The sequence below is a fragment of the Engystomops pustulosus genome, chromosome 3 (genome assembly GCF_040894005.1).
Source record: "Engystomops pustulosus chromosome 3, aEngPut4.maternal, whole genome shotgun sequence".
NCBI classification, from domain to species: Eukaryota; Metazoa; Chordata; class Amphibia; order Anura; family Leptodactylidae; genus Engystomops; species Engystomops pustulosus.
The window spans coordinates 153,234,501-153,254,006 of NC_092413.1; the positions used below are offsets into that span (position 1 = coordinate 153,234,501).

General features: G+C 40.7%; 1 protein-coding gene across 2 annotated transcripts in view; it reads right to left on the bottom strand.

Moving 5' to 3' along the window:
• Nucleotides 1-19,506, bottom strand: part of LOC140122124 (probable cation-transporting ATPase 13A4) — an 85,718-nt gene that overhangs the window by 18,024 nt on the left and 48,188 nt on the right. Inside the window, exons 20-25 of one of the 2 annotated variants that reach the window (XM_072142615.1) lie at nt 13,802-13,915; nt 13,352-13,431; nt 12,387-12,429; nt 10,758-10,867; nt 6,424-6,520; nt 1,654-1,726 (exon numbers count right to left, since the gene is read on the bottom strand). In XM_072142615.1, coding sequence (XP_071998716.1) covers nt 1,654-1,726; nt 6,424-6,520; nt 10,758-10,867; nt 12,387-12,429; nt 13,352-13,431; nt 13,802-13,915 — 517 coding nt within the window. The remainder of the gene's footprint in view (nt 1-1,653; nt 1,727-6,423; nt 6,521-10,757; nt 10,868-12,386; nt 12,430-13,351; nt 13,432-13,801; nt 13,916-19,506) is intronic. The other variant, XM_072142616.1, reaches the window with a different exon arrangement.

Consider the following 19,506-nt stretch of genomic DNA (forward strand, 5'->3'; position numbering starts at 1 on the left):
CCTTATCAAACGAGGTGTGTCAGGCAGAAATTTGGGTTGTTTTCATGGATTCCACATCAAAGTTGTTAACTTTGTCGCCACCCTGCTGTGTTATCCACAAAATATACTGGCAAACTTTTATCATTTACCAATATTATTTCAGCGCTTCTTGCGCATCTGTTTACATTCCCCTCACCCGCCATATCCTAAACTTATAAGAACGCTACTACACTTGATCTTATACAAAAGGTTCTTAGAAGTGCTTTTTGGGGAGTAGCCTAGAGACAGGGGCTTGGATTGGCGAAAGCTCGCCTGGCAGCGGAGCGCCAGCTCCATGCCAAGATCCAACTAACATAGTTTTAACTGCAGCACCTTTAATCTACTACTAGTTCACTGCCTCCATACATGGTCCCCTTATCAAACGAGCTGTGTCAGGCAGAATTTTGGGTTGTTTTCATGGCTTCCATGTTAACTTTGTCGCCACCCTGCTGTGTAATCCACAAAATATACTGGCAAACTTTTATCATGTACCGATATTATTTGAGCGCTTCTTGCTCACCTCCTTTGGTTCCTCTCTGCCACCCATTGGTTTGAAGCCTGAGTCCATTTAGGGTATGTCGCCATGCCACTCTCTAGCCTGCAGCTGCTGCCGCTGCCTCTGCATGCCGTCCCCTATAGTGTCAGGGTCAATTATTGGATGTTTTAGATGCTATCTTGCTTCATTCTGTCACTCTGTCATGGCCATGCTGTTGCCCATAATTTTGGCATAATGGTGTGATTAAGCAGCCTCAGAGGCATCCATGCATGCTGCCCCTGCTGTTTCCTGTCCATTTCCGTGGTGTTTCCATCCTTTTCTGAGGTTCCCAGGTGTTTGGCCAAGCTTCCCTGTGCAGAGCCTTGGTCCCCTTGAAAAATGCTCGAGTCTCCCATTGACTTCAATGGGGCTCGTTATTCGAGACGAGCACTCGAGCATCGGGAAAAGTTCGTCTCGAATAACGAGTACCCGAGCATTTTAGTGCTCGCTCATCTCTAATTATAAACCCTAATTATGTTCCATTACTGATGAAAAGAACTATTTCATAGTTAGTTGACTTATTTAAACACCTACTGGTCTGAATGGATGCTTAAATTGTCTCCCACATTTCTTTTATAATTTATCTAGTGCCGATGCACACTGCGCATGCGTTGTGAACGAGTTGTTCCTCAGGAGAGCGCTTGTGGTTGGTGTTTACCGGTGTTTGCATAAGATAGCAAACTTTTATGTACTGTAGGCAGTAAGTCTTTTGATACATGGAATGTGATATTATTTAGAATGTACTTGGATCTTAATTGGTACAAAGATTAAAATATATTATTGACATATCAGCATAAGTATATTATAAGTTTGTATGGTGAATTTTATAATACTGATGGTGTATTTTGGAAATTACTGTTTTTAATTATATCATCTTTTCCCCTTTTTTAATCTGTATGTATTCAAACAGGGAGTTGAGATGTACTGCTACAATAGTATAGTATAGGTGAAAGGACACACTGTAGGAGGTTTATTGGTAATGTTCATTATTTATATTCAGTATGTAAAAGAATGGTTTGTACATAACCTTAGTATAAAGTATAGTGAAATTACTCTATATACAAACACTAGTTGTCATATATCATGTCTACAACACTTACTTGTCAATGTAACGGTGATGGTGATAGCCATATCTTGCATTAGGTAATGGCGAGTTCCAAGAACCTTTTGTTTCTGCATAAAAGGGGAAGGAAAAAGGGTAGAACCGTTAAACACATAAATAAGAATAACATTACAGTGAATTTAAGTGGACGATATGTTGCAGAAATATTTGAAAATCGCACCATACATCTGATAGCAGCGCAGCTCATGCAATTGCTCAATGTATAAACTGCCTTTTACTAAGTATGGAGCTCAGATATTTCTGGAACATATCAGCTGTTTCGAAATGCACCCCTACCAATGGAGTAAAAAGTTTTAAAGCGTCTAAAAATAATTCAAACAAATTTTTTGCACTTTTTTATAGGAAAATTCTTTATCAAAAATGCAATAGAAACATTAAAAACATAATAATCAAATGTATTCATGAAAATCTGCATATGAACAATCATAGATTGTTTCGCCGACCCTTTGTGGCACGCCCCGGAAGAAGCTGAGAACGGCGAAACCCAGGGTCGGGCCAGCGAGTGGAGCTGGCGTCCCGTTTTGTAAACTGTTTTATGCGCATTTTAAACATACTCTTGTGAGTATAACTTTTAAGAATAAAATACAAGGTTTTAAGAACGTAGTATGCGATTTGGTGCCTACTTTCTCTTTTAGTTTTTGCTACCACACTGTTGAGTGAGTCTAAGGAGAAAACTGCACCTTAAGGACGTTCTGAATAGTGACCTACATCTTGTTGCCAAACTTTCCTCATCGGTAGAATATAATTGAAGATCTTTGAAAGAATTTTGAACAACAGCCGTATTGGAATCATTGGGAGCTCCGGTCAGGGTTTTTTATACTCCTTTTTTTATTGGCTAAACATATTAGGTAAACACACCAAGGTGACAAAAAGTGGGCCCCCGTCGAGGCAATGTGGATAAACGCCTATTGCAACTAGAGGCAAGATGGATCGATTGAATTCATTGAGTCCCAATGGTTTAAATGAGGGGTTCACCTTTGCAGCTTTCTTGTAGGAAGTTACATGCTTTCTCCCTTGCATTATAATACATTGAGGGTACCAGCCCCGTTTTCATGCACTCTTCTACCCCCCCTCCCCCCCCTCTTTGGTGGTTTGTCTCTTATGCCCTATCTATAGAAAACAGCGCTTAACAGCGCTTGTTATAAATATCTATACCTAAATGAACTATATATGTGGGATGTAGCAAAATACATTATATTTTTTAATAAAAAAAAAAAAAAACTTTATATTTTGGAATAATTTGCTAACCTATCAAGATAAATATTCAGTTGGAATTAGAACTATATTATTCTACATAAATTTGATTCCTATCATCATTAATCCATTGCCAATCATGCGTTGCACCTTTAATATAAATCTATACAAACAGCCATGAGAAACACATTGGTTTAATTCAAACATAATAGTTTCAACTGGTAAGATTGAATATGGCCCAGATCGATTTTATAAATGGTTTGTGCCTCACCGAGTATACTTTAAAACGTATGAATACAGGCGCCCTATACTTACCATCTGGCGTAAAGAAACCAAGTTCCCACACAAGCGTATTTGCCAGCCCGATGTAGGGCCTTGTAGTCTAAGTGCCGGCGCATGCGCTTTTCACCCTACGTAATGAAAAAATCAAAGTCCACGCGCATGCGCACTTCAACACCCCTACGGACGGACCTATAACCTAAGTGCCAGCGCAGGCGCACTGCCACTATCCTTTCGGTGAAGGGAAGTAAAGTCGGTTCACATGCGCAGCGCATAAGTAGGACGTAAGTACTAAGCTCCAATTGGAATTCTTTATATCGTTGACAGGTACCAACCATTGGACAAAATCCTGTAAACCCCATGGATGACCTATCCAGTATTGGTCTGGCCGATCTGACATCACAAACGGAGTCTTTAAAGCCTGACTCCTCATTTCCAACACTCATATATAGCCCAGGCACCCCTGAGGACGCCATCATCTTGGCAAAACATGTCGGGGGGGGCTATTATCCTTTTTTAGACAGCAATGATATGGTGTTTAGGGATCAGTTCATATGTCCATTAACAGTTAGAAAATGAGGAGGAAAAATATTCATAGACAGGGAGAGCTCTAGTGGATCTACATACCAGTAAATAGTGACTTGGAAGTCAGCCAACGGTAGCACACTGCAACATCAGTGAATACAGTTTTAGCAACTAAGTTGCAGAACTAATAAAAACAATACTGATTTAATACATAGACAAATCAGAACTATACCACTGGCGACCTCTAGTGGTTCCCCCTGTATTGAACTGACACGATAGACAACTCCGCTCTATGGAGTTTCTACAATATCCTACGCCATGGATTTGTAGAAATTTTAATTGTGTGTTTTCAAATAGGTTTCAGCAATCCAAGTTAACTTTTAATATGTTCGACCATTAAAAAGTCTAAGTTTTAGACCAATGGGTCTCAGTGAGGTCCCCAGGGACCTTTTTTGTAAATAACTAATCTGTGTGTATGGACCCAGTCACATAACACATCCACGTTTAGCACTTGATTTAGCAAGAAAAAAACACAGCTATAATGGTGGAAAAAATACACCACATTTATCAACTGAGAATTTCGAAAAGAATGCAAATTTAAATCGCAAAACTGCACTATGTAGGAGTTAGTGTAAGTTGGTCCATTGCTACGACAGGGAGGAGATTTATCTTAAACTTGCTCAATTTTAAGTTTGAGGTATCTGAGAATTTCCTATGCAAAAACATTGCAAAAAGGCAGAAATTGAGCAGATGTTAAACATAGGTGCGACTGGTGCAGTCTATTCTCATAGAACACACACAGCTGAAGGCATTCAACACAGCACATACACCGGACTATAAATCCGACTATTAGAAACCTGCCAGTCTAACACATAGACAATTGTGCAAAATACTGCCTGATAATAAATCCCCCCATAGATTTAAAACATTCCATCCCATTGTCCTACCCGCCACAAGTTTCTCCACTGGCAGGAGGAAGAAAAGAAGAAGGAGAAACAACCCTCCTATGTGTTATTCCTTAACCAACACTTCTCAATTTGCTGGCCTGAAACTGAGAGCCTTTGCCACCTTTCTATAGTAGGAGGGTCTTTTGCACTGCATTTGTGGACTATACAAACAATTTCAATATTCATAATTCTTACAATCAACCTCCCAAAGCTCTATAGTTGCTCATCATCTACCAGACTAAGGACAGTCACATTCAAATTCAATGCAGTGAAAACATATCCAAAGACATCTTTCCAAAAGATATCTATTGATGGAAATGTCCATACCGTTTGAAGGAAATGTGCCTCTGGGAGTTCACACCTGCCATACAAGTCTACTGGAGTGGACCGGTAATAAGATTACTTCCCTTAGAATTTTAGACCATGCTCGATATCAATTTCTCTTTAAAGTCAGATGTAAATTTGCTGTATAAAGATACAATGGTGAAGAGCTCAGCATGGAAGTAAAGCTCTCCCTGCCCTCCATTGCTGGGATTGACATCATGCACCAGACTTCAGGACACTCAGTTAGTGATGTCCCTGCATCCAGGACTATCACTTACAGGGAAAGGGACATAAAGACCTTGGGGGTCATTTATCTATATTTTTCTTCCTCTTTTTAATGTCTTTTTTTAAACATTTTTTGGCACATTGCAAGTTTTGCGCTTTGTTGGGGACATTTTAAAGTGTCCTCTGGACATTTATTTTTCATTAGAAAGACCCATGTATCTTCTATTCCAGATGTGCTATATGTCGCAAATGTGCAAATGACATTTATCATTTCAAATTGTCTAAAATTTGCAACATTTTTGGCGGATACATTTCCAGACCAAACCATACTTAGATAAATGGAAAACTTAGAAAATGGAAAAAAATGACTTGAGACATATGTGAGACATTTTTGCCACATTTGTAACAAATGTTTTAAAAAGAGATCTGAAAAAACACAAGAAAAAATTGAGATTGATAAATTACCAAAGAAGCAGACAGAAAAACATAAAAGGAAAATGATCTGGAAGGTGTTAATCTGTTTAACAACAAACTGGTAGTTATTTTTTAGGTCAAATTCAGCTGACAGGTTTCCTTTAACATCTAAATATTGAAAAGTAAAAAAAAATACCTCCAAACAATTTTAGATTAATAGTTAAGAGTTAAAAGTTACAGTGTTATGTAGAGAAACTGGACAGGAATATAACAATGTTAAGTCGTATTCTATGATACTGGCAATTCCAGTTTTTGGGACAATATAATGAACCTTACTTTTTTTTATTTGAGTATAGGACATCAGTCTCTTAATGAGGCTAAAACTCATGACATGTCATTTTCGATCTGTCTTCGATCAAGGTAACACAGCTAATACACAGACAGTGCTTTCTGTACTGTACATAGTTGTGTCCATAAATTTTTATACTAACATGATGCAGAGAATTTAACATGACTTGTCAGCCAGGACATGTAAAAAGCCTTTTTTCCTCTATTTTTGTTAGCAACTGTAAAAAAAAAAGCAAAAACTGCATCCAAAAGGTCCGTCTGACAGATTTCATTTTGGTGGCAAAGCACACCCTCAGACATACCGGGATCCTGGGGCTTATTAGTATATCCAGTTTGCAGTATGTTGGCCCGGGGGTGGGGGATTAAGAATAGTGTTTTCCCCTCAATGTATTAAACCAAACAAGCTTTAGAATTGTTTAAAGAATGTATATCCACAAAAAGATCTGTACATTTCCAACAATGCACAAATGTAACATATTTTTTGATCATACCCAATATAGAAGCACCAAACATATAAGTTCAATCATAGCATACATTGCTATATACTTGAACATGCAGAATGAGGTGACAAGACAATTTCTTCCTTCTCTGAAAAGTAAAATAAAAAATGTAAATAAACATTAATAGTAAACATTAAATACAAAAATACAAAGACTAATTGCAGAATTTATTTAATTGTGTACACCTACAAAAAAGCCACATTTAGAAAAGTACTTTTCTATACACAAAATATTACCTACAATCATAGCCAGAATATGGAATATATGTAATTCTTTACTATTACAAGACATCCTCACATTATTTATAAAATCTATAGATCACAAATTCACAGAAGACAATACACCAAAATAACAGTCATGAATCTATCTACAATAGCAAACATCCAACATCCAGGTGGCATATTTTATCGAAAGTAAAAAATTAAAACCTTTAGTTCAATTTGGTTCACTAGGCTTAAACTAACCGTGACAAAACACCATTCCAGTACACTGAACCTCTTGAATTTTCCTGCTTGAAAACAATAGATCAGAGAGAGAAAAATGTAGTTCTTGTGCTATTGTCATGATAGAGGAATATGGGAAATCATTAGACATATTAGATAATCTGCTGGTCCTGCCAGAATAGTTTGGCTCAGCCAACATTCCTGTAATATGAATTGGGGTGTGGTTTTGTTTAGGCTGAATTAAGGTGTATAGTTCACTTTATGGATTCGTTGGAATCATTTATATTTTAGTAGAAGTTTAGCTCATGGTGGATAGAGGGGACCAGACTACCCATCTGCATGGCATTGTCAGAGTACCGTGAAGATGTATTGGTGATAATAAGCTCCAGGCCTGGTTTGTTTAGTTTCCGCTAACTTCTGTTACTAACCTTGAAATAAAAATAAACCAGGAGAACAGCCCTCTCTTGCTTCAAATACTGTGGCCCTGTGATAGCCTCCTGGACATTATACCTATGGCATAACTGGAGCATGCAGAAGTAGGCAGTTGGTAATCTCACTGGGTTTGGTGGAGATTAATTCCAATTTTTGGTTGGTTTTCTGGATTAAGCTGTTTGGATTAAGGAGAGGGTCACCTGTCTACAGCTTCTCACACGCTCCATGTCGGACATCAAAACTGTTGTTGTATTTACATATGTTGTTAACTTTGGCCTAAACAGGAGCCTACAATACTTTATCTCTCAAGTGCAATGTTGTTTCAATTGATGAACACATGGTAAGTGTGTCTTTAAAGTACAATGTCTAGAATGCATCAAAAAATGTTCCACAAACTCATTTTGTGGAGACTACAGAAGTAGGCAAGAAAACTGTGGGATAAAGGATAGTGTACAGTAAAGTACAGTTCTCCTGAGTGTAGAATGTCATAGCATCATAGAGGTTCCTCTTCCTTAAAGATGCTGTCCCAACTTTTCAAGTTATCCCCTAACTATAGGAGACCCAGCAATCCAGGGAACAGGAATTCCGTTCTCTAAATTGATGAAGCTGCATGTCACACATGCATTTTGCCACTACTTCCAACTATTATGGGAGCAAAGGAAATCGCCAATCACATTGCTGGGCTATCTTTGGCAATCAGCACCAGAGACATTGAATGGGAATGTTTGTAGCTCAGGGGTTTGCTCAGCTATTTCAACGAGTGAACGCACCCTCAAGCACTTCCCTGTGGAGTAAGGTTCTCTGTATTAAAGAATGATTCATCTTTATTGGAAGAGGAAGATTATTAGATTATTAGGGATGTGTGCAGGTTGTTTAAAAATAATAGGCAGTGCAGCTATTATGGGTCAGGACAATGCAGAAGGAGAAGGATGGAGAATGAGCACCCTGGAGAAGAAGGAAATAAAACTGGGTAGGTGTGACCACCTGAAGGAATGACGTTGGTGGGAATGGATTGTCGGACTTACAGTTTTTAAGCTCTAATTAGAGATGGGCAAATCAATTCTAACTATTCTAAATTTGTTTCGAATTTCAGGAAAAGTTTGATTTGTCACAAATCCAAAGTTTACAGTGTTTCATGGGAACGAATTTCAAAAGATTTTTTTCCCCCCTTTATTAGCAAAATGGCCACAAGCACAATGCGGTACATGGGGCAGAGAACTCTGGGAAGAAGAAAGGAACATGGCGGTACTGTTCCTCAGTGTATGGGGGTAGTGTTCCTCACTGTACGGCTGTATTCTTCAATGTATGGAGGTAGTGTTCCTCACTGCATGGCCATAGTGTTCCTCACTGCATGGCCGTAGCGTTCCTCACTGCATGGCCGTAGCGTTCCTCACTGCATGGCCGTAGCGTTCCTCACTGCATGGCCGTAGCGTTCCTCACTGCATGGCCGTAGCGTTCCTCACTGCATGGCCGTAGCGTTCCTCACAGCATGGCCGTAGCGTTCCTCACAGCATGGCCGTAGTGTTCTTCACTGCATGGCCGTAGTGTTCCTCACTGCATGGCCGTAGTGTTCCTCACTGTATGGCAGTATTATTCACTGTATGGAGGTAGTCAGGGGTGTAACTTGAAGGGATGCAGAGGATGCGGTCACAACCGGGCCCAAGAGGCTTTTGGAGCCCATAAGATCTCACTTTCCCATACGAGAAGATTAGTACTATAAACCATACATTATAGTCGGGGCCCTGGCACAGACTTTGCACTGGGGCCCGACAACGTTAAGTTACGCCACTGGAGGTAGTGTTCCTCACTTTATGGCTGTATTCTTCACTGTATGCAGGTAGTGTTCCTCACTTAATGGCTGTATTCACTGTATGGTGGTAGTGTTCCTTACTGTATGGTGGTAGTGTTCCTTACTGTATGGTGGTAGTGTTCCTCACTGTATGGTGGTAGTGTTCCTCACTGTATAGGGGTAGTGTCCCTCACTGTATGGGGATAGTGTCCCTCACTGTATGGGGATAGTGTCCCTCACTGTATGGGGGTAGTGTCCCTCACTGTATGGGGGTAGTGTCCCTCACTGTATGGGGGTAGTGTTCCTCAATGTATGGGTGTAGTGTTCCTCACTATATGGGGGTAGTGTCCCTCACTGTATGGGGGTAGTGTTTCTCAATGTATGGGGGTAGTGTTCCTCAAAGTATAGGGGTAGTGTTCCTCACTATATAGGGGTAGTGTCCCTCACTGTATGGGTGTAATGTTCCTCAATGTATGGCGTTAGTGTTCCTCTCCGTATGGAGGTAGTGTTCCTCAATGTATGGCGGTAGTGTTCCTCTCTGTATGGGGATAGTGTTCCTCACTGCATGGGGGTAGTGTTCCTCACTGCATGGCGGTAGTGTTCCTCACTGCATGGCGGTAGTGTTCCTCACTGCATGGCGGTAGTGTTCCTCACTGCATGGCGGTAGTGTTCCTCACTGCATGGCGGTAGTGTTCCTCGATGTATGGCGGTTGTGTTCCTCACTGTATAGGGGTAGTGTTCCTCACTGCATGGCGGTAGTGTTCCTCACTGTATGATGGTAGTGTTCCTCGATGTATGGCGATAGTGTTCCTCACTGTTTTTTTTAAATTTTTCCATATTCTGGCGCTAATAAGTTTTTTATACTTTTGTGTATGGAGCTGTGGGTGGTGTAATTTTTTGCGACTTTTCATGATGTTTTTATTGCTATCACTTAAAACACTATAAAACCTTTTGATCACTTTTTATTGAAATTTTTTATAGTTTTCAAAATAGCAAAAAAGTGCCATTTTCGACTTTGGGTTCCATTACGGGGTTAATGCAGTGAAAAACCGTTATTATATTTTGATTGGGCATTTTTGAACCCAGCGGTAGACTTTTAGTTTCACTATTTTTTCAGACTCTCTAGGGTTGTCTGATCGATCCTGTCATATACTGCCATACTACACTCCTCATTCATTACAATATGATGATCGCACATTGTAATGAAGGGTTAAACTGAGGCAGCCTTGGGTCTTTGGAAGACCCAAGGCTGTCATAGCGATGGATCGCCGCTTCCCAATGACGTCACAGGGAGCGACGAACAAGATGGACGCGGCCATCTGGCACCATTTTTTCAAGTACCGACCATGTGTGTTACCGGTAAGCCTTTGCTGAAATATGCAGGAAAGACTTACCGGCTATGGAGAGGGCTCAGCCAGTGAGCCCTCTCCATGCACCCGCACCCGGCTTGTGATGTACTGTTACGTCAAATGTCGTGATTCGATTCAAATCGAATTTTATCGGAAAATTCTGCGAACCATGACAAATCGAATTTTGACAAATAATACTTAGCAGATGCAATAGACAGTAGCTAACACTACCAAAGGTGTCCCTTAAAATGATTATTTAGCATAATCCAAAAGAGAAACAAATTACAATTTTCATAAGCCTGGAAAACTTACTTGATAAGTTTTGGCACACATTCAATATTAGGGGTTTTTGATGTAAATGGCGATGCTACGGAAGCCTCCAGTTCTGACAGAGAGATTCCAGCATGAGCCATTTTTAAAGCCTGAAAAACAACATTAGATTATTTCAGATCACAGAAAATCCGAGGTGAGCCGATAGGCCACACCGCCTACGATTTCAACAGAAAACAGATTTGTTCTGGCTGTAAATTTGGAGGTTGTATTTATAAATATGGATTTCATATTGAAAATAGTCCAAATGTAGCATTATTTCACTGGTATAAGAAAACCTATTTCTCTGGGTTTTACAAAACATATCATATTGCGTCATAGTATTTGCTTCAAAAAATTTTGATATAAGAAACAGTGTGGTTGTTGATTTGACTTATGCAAATAGGATCAACATTTTTTGAAAGTGGCACATTTCATAAATAAATTACAGCAGGTAGTTGCACTGAAATTTAAGTTGCACTTAAACAAACTAGGTAAATTAGATTTAACACAAATAAATTAGTTGTGTACTCTGTATTTCTCAAACTTTTAGGCAAAAAAAATTGAAATCAAAAGCCGTATATTATATACTGTTGGTACAGAAAGTATTGAGACCCCATTAAAATTTTTTGTCTTTGTTTCATTGCATATTTTATTGAATCACTACGTGTTACGGCTCCAGGCTGGAGCCTTTTCAGGTGCAAAAGAAATTTCCTGATGAAGGCTCCGGCCCGGAGCCAAAAAGCGTAGTGATTCAATAAAATAGAAATAGTCAACTACCAGTTTTCTTGTGGCCATTGGACGTTGCAGCGCCTATACCAGTGGTGGCGAACCTATGGCACGGGTGCCAGAGGCGGCACTCCGAGCCCTTTCTGTGGGCACCCGGGCCATCGCCCCAGCACATCAGACAGGACTCAAAGAGTTTTCCTGCAGTTCTAAGCAACTGGGAAGCAAATATGCTGCTTTCAGTGATATTTTAAAGTGACTACTTAGGAAGAGGGAGAATGTGTAGACAGGGCCTAATTATCTTTGGAGGACCTCCTGCTGGCCCCACGATTCTCTGTGTACAGAGGGACACTGGAAAGAAGCTACAATGATGCAAAATTTCCATCTTTTTTTTCTACTATGTTGCTATCCTCAGGAGGCCAGTATGATTAAACGTAGTTGAAGAACAGGGAGCAATAAGTTACTGCTTTAATTTTTGGGTGGCACTTCGCAACCCCAAATGAGGGTTTGGGGTTGCAGTTTGGGCACTCGGTCACTAAAAGGTTCGCCATCACTGGCCTATACCATCGAGAGCCTCAACCCCAAGTGCATTGCATCTATCCTGCTCATCCACCTTCCTGGGTGAGCGGACCACAAAAGAATCTCGTGGCTAGCAGAGTCTCCAGTCTCCCGGAATGCTCAAGAGCGACTTTGTTCTCTGACACGCTTAGACCCTTCTGTTACCAGGTGAGAGTTGCAACAATCCACCTTTCACCCCTTGTAACAAAACCACTTGAGTCTCGTTGAGCTTTTGCTTTTCTGTTTGTGGTCCATCCTACCCTATACGAGCGGAAAGCCTCCCCTGAGAGGACACACTCGAACCCAGTATTTTTCCAGATATTAGAGAAACTATTGATGGTTACTTACTCCACAGTCATTAGCTCCATCACCACACATTCCAGCATAATAACTAAGGGAAATAAAAGAAAACAATACATTTTCTTTTTTTAACTGCATACATATACTCCTCTACATACAGAAATTTAGGGCAGTGGGATTTAATGGGGCACTGGCCTCCCGATGTATTCAACCGCTAGCTCTGCTGGCATTCAATTGTCCTTTAGCCTAGACCCATTAAGATTATGAAGGGGCATAGGCAATAGCTAGCGTGCAGGCGCATTAGAGAATCAGCCTATGTGGACCCACTTCACCAACTGCCACAGTCCCCTTTATGGCCCCTCCTCGGTCAATTGGTGTGGAGGTGGTGTGAGAGGGAAATTAGTGATATTGTTGGTGGTTTGCACGGAATTGTCATTATTTCTGAGCTTGTATGCCAGATAATGGTGTATGAACCCTAATTAAATGTAATACACCTGATCTTTTATTTGTTTCATGAAAAATTTGTAGAGGGTGTACCACTAGCTTTTCATATTTGGTAATTTGCTAGAGTCTCATTTCAAGAAATTAGTTTCCACAATAAGTCAAAGTAACAAGAAATGACATCCATATCCAATATGATCTGTGACTACTGCTCTCTATCCCTACTGGTTTTCAGGTTTTATAGAAACACTTAGTTCTCTAATCCATCCCCTATAGAAGTACACAGAGTTTGCTGAAACAACATAGTTCAAAGAGTATGACAGCTTATATTTGACAGCAGGGGGCTGCAGGAGCATGTTGAAGTTTAGATGAGATCCCAGTGGTGGGATCTAACCTAAACTTCTTTCAATGGAATGCCCCTCTAAAACTGCCAATACTAGAAGATATATATATGAGATGAAGGTTTTTACTTAAATTCATTATCGAGATCCTTGTGATTATATAAGTGGATAACTTTGGATTTCCACAACTTTCAAACTCAAGCAGAGTATCAGCTAGGTAAGTTTACTTACTCTATTTTCTGAAATTCTTCAATAAGACTTGATTTTTGTCCTGGACTCATTCTGGCAAAAATGGTTCCACTGACAAGAATCTGTAAAAAAGTGTATTTAAAAGTTAATATAAACAATAGTGCAAACATATAAGTATTTATATATGGGCCATTTAAAAAATATATATATCAGACAATGTTACAAAGGCTGCAGTGTAAAGCTTGCCAAAAATTGTTGCCTCATAAAATTGCACTTTTGCAGGTAAGACTTAGTCTTACCTGCAAAATCACATAGGACACAGGACGGCAGGGCTTCCTTCCGGACCATATGGATGTGGCCTGAGGGGACTTCTATTAGTAACAAAGACTGTTTCTCACAGACATTAGAATACAGAACAACAATATTTAATTGATGGCATAAAATATTTGCTGTAAGTGCTGCTAGCTCATATAACATTATCCTTATACTTACTTTGGGAAGCAATTCATAGAAATTATTCACAATAACTTCATATGATTTTCCTGTCATTGCAAAATAAAATTTCTTGATCTTGTTATCTGGGTCACAGATGTTAATGCAAGAGTCCTGTGCATAAGGAGGAAAAATTTATTATTTTAACATAATCACAATATACAGCATAGTGAATGTAATGGTGTCGAGACTCTACCACAGTAGCAGCACACAGCAACAGGGTATGTAAGATCCAGCAGTAAACTAACCAAACTTTCTAGTTTTTCTGGCTGCAAAATATCATTAATAAATTATATGTGCATCAGCTGGAGAAATTACCCTCTTAATAATCTAATTAATCTAAATTTTCTAAGTACAACTATTTAAGTGCACAGAATTATTCCAGAACACGCATTAGAGAATATGGCCTTGCACTCCATCATAATCGTCAAAATCATAATTTTCACCTGGTCTCACCATCATTCACTGGTATGTCTGCTTAATTCGACACTAAAAGTCCCATAATCTCTTGTGTTTCTCTGCACCCCTAATGTTTATTAGTATGAGTAAATGTATATCTGTTTCCCTGTTCTCCCTGGAGACTTCCTGACTCTTTTCTGGGTCTTTCTGCCCTCTTGATTAACACCTGGTATTTGTAACTAATTTCTCCTGGTGTATAAAGAACAGACTACAGGTCACACCTGACTGTGGTCTTACCCAACTTTTCTATGTGCAACTATTTAAGTGCACATAGTTTCATAGTTTATACGGTTGAAAAAAGACACTTGTCCATCAAGTTCAACCAAGGAAGGGTAGGGATTGGATGAGGAAAGGATTTAGGGGAAACAATTCTATATAACATAACAATCAATGTTATTTAGGTGTAAAAAGGCATCTAGACCCTTCTTGAAGCTCTCCGCTGTCCCTGCTGTGACCAGCGCCTGAGGCAGGCTATTCCACAGATTAACAGTTCTCATAGTAAAAAAGCCCTGTCGCCTCCGGTGATTAAACCTTGTTTTCTCCAGACGGAGACAGTGCCCTCTCGTCTTTTGATTTGATTTAATCTGAAACAACTTACCACCATATTTTTTTTATGGACCATTCATATATTTATATAAATTAATCATGTCCCCTTGTAGTCGTCTCTTCTCCAGACTAAATAAATCTAGTTGTTTTAATCTTTCCTCATAACTAAGACCCTCCATACCTCTTATCATTTTTGTGGCTCTACGTTGGACCCTCTCCAGCTCCAGGGCATCCTTTTTATGGACCGGTGCCCAGAACTGGACAGCATATTCCAGGTGTGGCCGAACCAGTGCCTTGTATAGTGGTAATATTACATCCCTATCACGAGAGTCCATACCACTTTTGATACATGACAAGATCCTACTAGCTTTAGAGGCAGCTGATTGACATTGCATGCTGTTATTCAATTTATGATCTACTAGTACCTCCAGGTCCTTCTCAACAAGGGACTCTCCCAGATTTACTCCCCCAAGGACATATTTTGCCTTTGGTTTATTGGCCCCCAGGTGCATAACCTTACATTTATCCACATTAAACCTCATTTGCCAAGTGGATGACCAAACATTCAGTTTGTCCAAGTCACCCTGCAAATAACCAAAGAAGCGACAAAATGAGCGTGCGTTACTAAAACATAAAATTTATTGATATGCGTTAAAATGGGTCCTTCTACCTGCAGCTCCAGGGAACGGCTATGGGGGCGGCTTGTGCCCCCTCATATGCCAATTTGTTCCTGGGGCTGTGGGAGAGGGACCTCTTCCTGTCGGATGGTGGAGATGCAATGTGCTGCGTCCTCTTTTGGGCGCGGTACATTGATGACATCTTCATCATCTGGCAGGGAGATGAGGATGGACTGAAATCCTTCTTTGATGTGCTGAACAATAACCAACGGAATATTAAACTTACTTGGTCATTTGATTCCAACTCCATAGATTTCTTGGATATTCGTGTCATGAAGGACTCCTCAGGATATCTTCAGACGGACGTCTTTAGGAAAACTACATCAACTAACAGCTTACTACATGCCACCTCAGCTCACCCACCTCAGACCATCAATGCTGTACCCATTGGTCAATTTTTACGCATGAAGAGAATCTGTTCTTCTTCTGAAGAATTTGAAAAACAAGCCGAAGATCTCTCGTACCGCTTTCTCGAACGCGGCTACATCAAGAGAAGTATTTCCAAAGCATACAGAAGAGCTTGTACTACTGACCGTAACTCTCTTCTCTACCCTAAGAAATCTGGGAAAACTGTAGAACCCCCTCGATTCATCACTACTTACCACAACCGGTGGAAGGATATGCAGCACATCCTTCAGAAATTCTGGCCGATCCTTACTTCGGATCCCATTCTGGAAAAAATAATAACCCCCTTCCCATCTATTGTGTCCCGCAGAGCACGCAACCTCAGGGATTCACTTGTGCATAGTTACTTTGTTCCTGACCCACCTACACGAATTTTTGGAGCACAACCACCAAAATGGGGCTGCCTTCCGTGTGGGAAATGTATTGCATGCCCAAATGTGGAAAAATCAACACACTTCTCCCGATCAGACGGGACAAGACAGTACAAGATCACATGGCCCATCAACTGTACCACCAAGGGCGTAATTTACTATGCCACGTGCCCATGTAGAAAAATTTACGTGGGCATGACGACACAGGAACTTAAACTCAGGGTACGCGAGCATGTCACCGGGATCTTGGCTTCATCAGCTGTGCTCCAAGAGGAGGATATCCTGAAGTTGAAACCTATACCTCGGCATTTTAAGCAAACTCATCACTCAGATCCATCAGGTTTTAAGGTAATAGGAATAGACCACGTTAACTTAGATCTTCGTGGTGGGGCTCTAAAACGGAGATTACTCCAATTAGAGTCGAAATGGATTTGGACACTTCATACAGTGTCCCCTCACGGACTAAATGAGAACTTCGGGTTTTCTGCCTTCCTGTAGATATTTTTCATCTACAGGCTCACCCTTCTGCCTTTTTCTGCTGCTCTCTGTGTCCGTCTCTTGTGGTGCTCCTTCATGTTTTTAATCCATTTGTATGTTTAAAAATTTTAACTCATTTTGTCTTTTCTCATTTTTTCTTTTAGTATAGAACGTTAATTCTGTGCCGGAAGACTTGGAAGCCACTTATGTTTATTGCCCTTCGGCGACACTGGACAATCGTTGGAATGATTTCGTTTCGTCATTTGCCAGTCACCAGGACCGCGATGCTCTGTTTGTCTTAGCGATCTTTCTACCCTGCCTCCACTTCATCTTTTCTCCTGTCCCATGGTCCACCACACCCTTGTTCACTGTGCTTTCTTTCCACCTTCATGTTTTTTTGGCACTTTTTGCTGCTTTTCACACACCATTTTTTGCACACTCACCTTTGTCACTCAGCGTCACTTTTCGCATCTTATCTCCATCATCATGCCTTTGGATCATCCTCGCACTCATGCACCTGCGACTTTGATTATATGTTGCATATGACCACTCAGCACCTACCTGTGCTCACTGCTCTCCATCTCTCCAGGACCTCTCACCTGTATATGGTCCCGGTGTACCATTTCACATCACATCACTTTTCCTTGCAACACTTTACGTTCTTCCGTCCTTGCGGCTTTTCATCCGCTGACGGTCCTCTTCTTGTAGTTCGCATACTCATCCACGTTTGCACACTCACCATTGTACACTCACCTCACACCACCCATATCACTCACATCGCATTTTGCACATCACTCACACCACTCACTTCAACATTCACTTTTTATATAGTTGGCTGGGCAACCTGCTCTTTCTTTTGCCAATGTGTGTAGCACTTGGTTTATGCACATTCATCCTACATTTACATATTTTATCATTTTGCTTCAAGACACTGGCGATACATTATTTCATCCCACATCCAACATGGCGTCTGAAGTCCTTAGGTGCAAGGTGCGCATGCCCGTTGACCGCTGTGCGCCCGCGCGTGTGGGCGGCGGCTCATGTCGTCATCCGGATCATGTGACTTGCTCCGGGTGACGTACTTGTCCCGCCTACCCACAGCGCGGACGCACAAGTCACGGACCATGCGCCCAATATACTTCACCTCCCGCTCATCTGGCGCAGGTGCGCCTCGGTTCTCCTATTGGCTAGCTTCCATGATTTAATCTTTCCGCGCCGTCCACAGCACCACCCCTTGACAAAGTCCTGCGAGGACGAAACACGTGTCGGGGAGGTGCTGGGCAGCTCTCCTCTTATGCGCTGGTGATACTTTATAATTGTAGGTATAACTGTTTCATTTTTCTATTTGCGCTTCCATTAACTCATTCAGTACTGACTGATCTCTAGGGTTTTGCACTATGCACTTTATGATGTTATGAAATATCTTGTCTATTGTCTACTAATTATTTGTGCTGCCCAGCGCCTATCTTTGGCTGTTTGCCTTGTAACCACCTGGTATTACGTAATTGTCTTATTTTTTTAACGCATATCAATAAATTTTATGTTTTAGTAACGCACGCTCATTTTGTCGCTTCTTTGGTTATTTGCTTTCTGAGCTTAGCAATTTGTACATTGTTGGTGCCCTACATCTATTGTGGCAACATCGTCTTAATTTACGGTACATTTGGTCCATATTTTGCTTTAATAGGTCTTTCAAGTCACCCTGCAGCCTATGAACATCCTCCATAGACTGTATTACACTTAATTATTCACAATAAGTCAGTCCATAGACTGTATTACACTTAATTATACACATAATTATTCCAGAATTGAATCAGAAGGGAACAAAGTGACATAATCTGTAAGAATTTTGTCTTTCAAAATGTTATCTGAAAAGTGCAATAACCTCTTTTCTCTATCACCTTCTCACTCCGAATCTTTTGTACAACATGATGCCACTATAGGTGGCTGCCTGTGCATTGGTTTTGTCTTTTTAACTCCCCCCCCCCCCCCTCCTACATACCCAACCCTCCCAGCGGTACCAACTTGGCCTCTCACCCTATCTCTCCCCACTAAGCGGATCAGCAGCAGAATGGACTCCATGACAAACAACTGTTTGCAACAGAGTGCTGGAAACGGATCCTGGCAGACAAAAGCACCAGCATCAGCTTCATCGGAGCACCTGAAATGTAAGTGATAACACCAAAGCCTTACCGCAATGCTGGGGGAATTCTGCACCAAGGCACCAGTAGTAGCCACAACCAGGCTTGGTACTTGGCATAAGTGGAGCTGTAGGCAGTGACTCTTCTGCCAAACCAACACCAGCAGCAGCACACCACTAGTTCACCACAACACTGTTAACACCATATGGGGACCACTCGTGTAGTATCCCCTACACATGTCTGTCTAATATGTGTCTATGTGTCATTGTGACTGGTATATTTTTGTACCGTAATTGCTTCCCCAGGTAATGTTAAGTAATGTGTTCATGTAACCTGTATTGTGCTGTATCACAATGTCCTATAACTATGTTGCAACCAGGGAACTAGCAACATATAAGAATGCACTCAACATGCCTCTAAAAGTATTTATGTATTTGTATAGTTTAACCTGTCTCTAACTGTGTAACAATTGCCGGAACACTATGTACAAAATAATTCCCCCCAGAGTGTATTGTATTGTATTGTTTGACCAAATAAGTTAAGCAACTATGCAGTGTTTTATTTATGAATATAGTTCATGTTGTATTTCTTCAATTGCATGTTATTCAAAAAAAGTCCTGGTTTCCTCT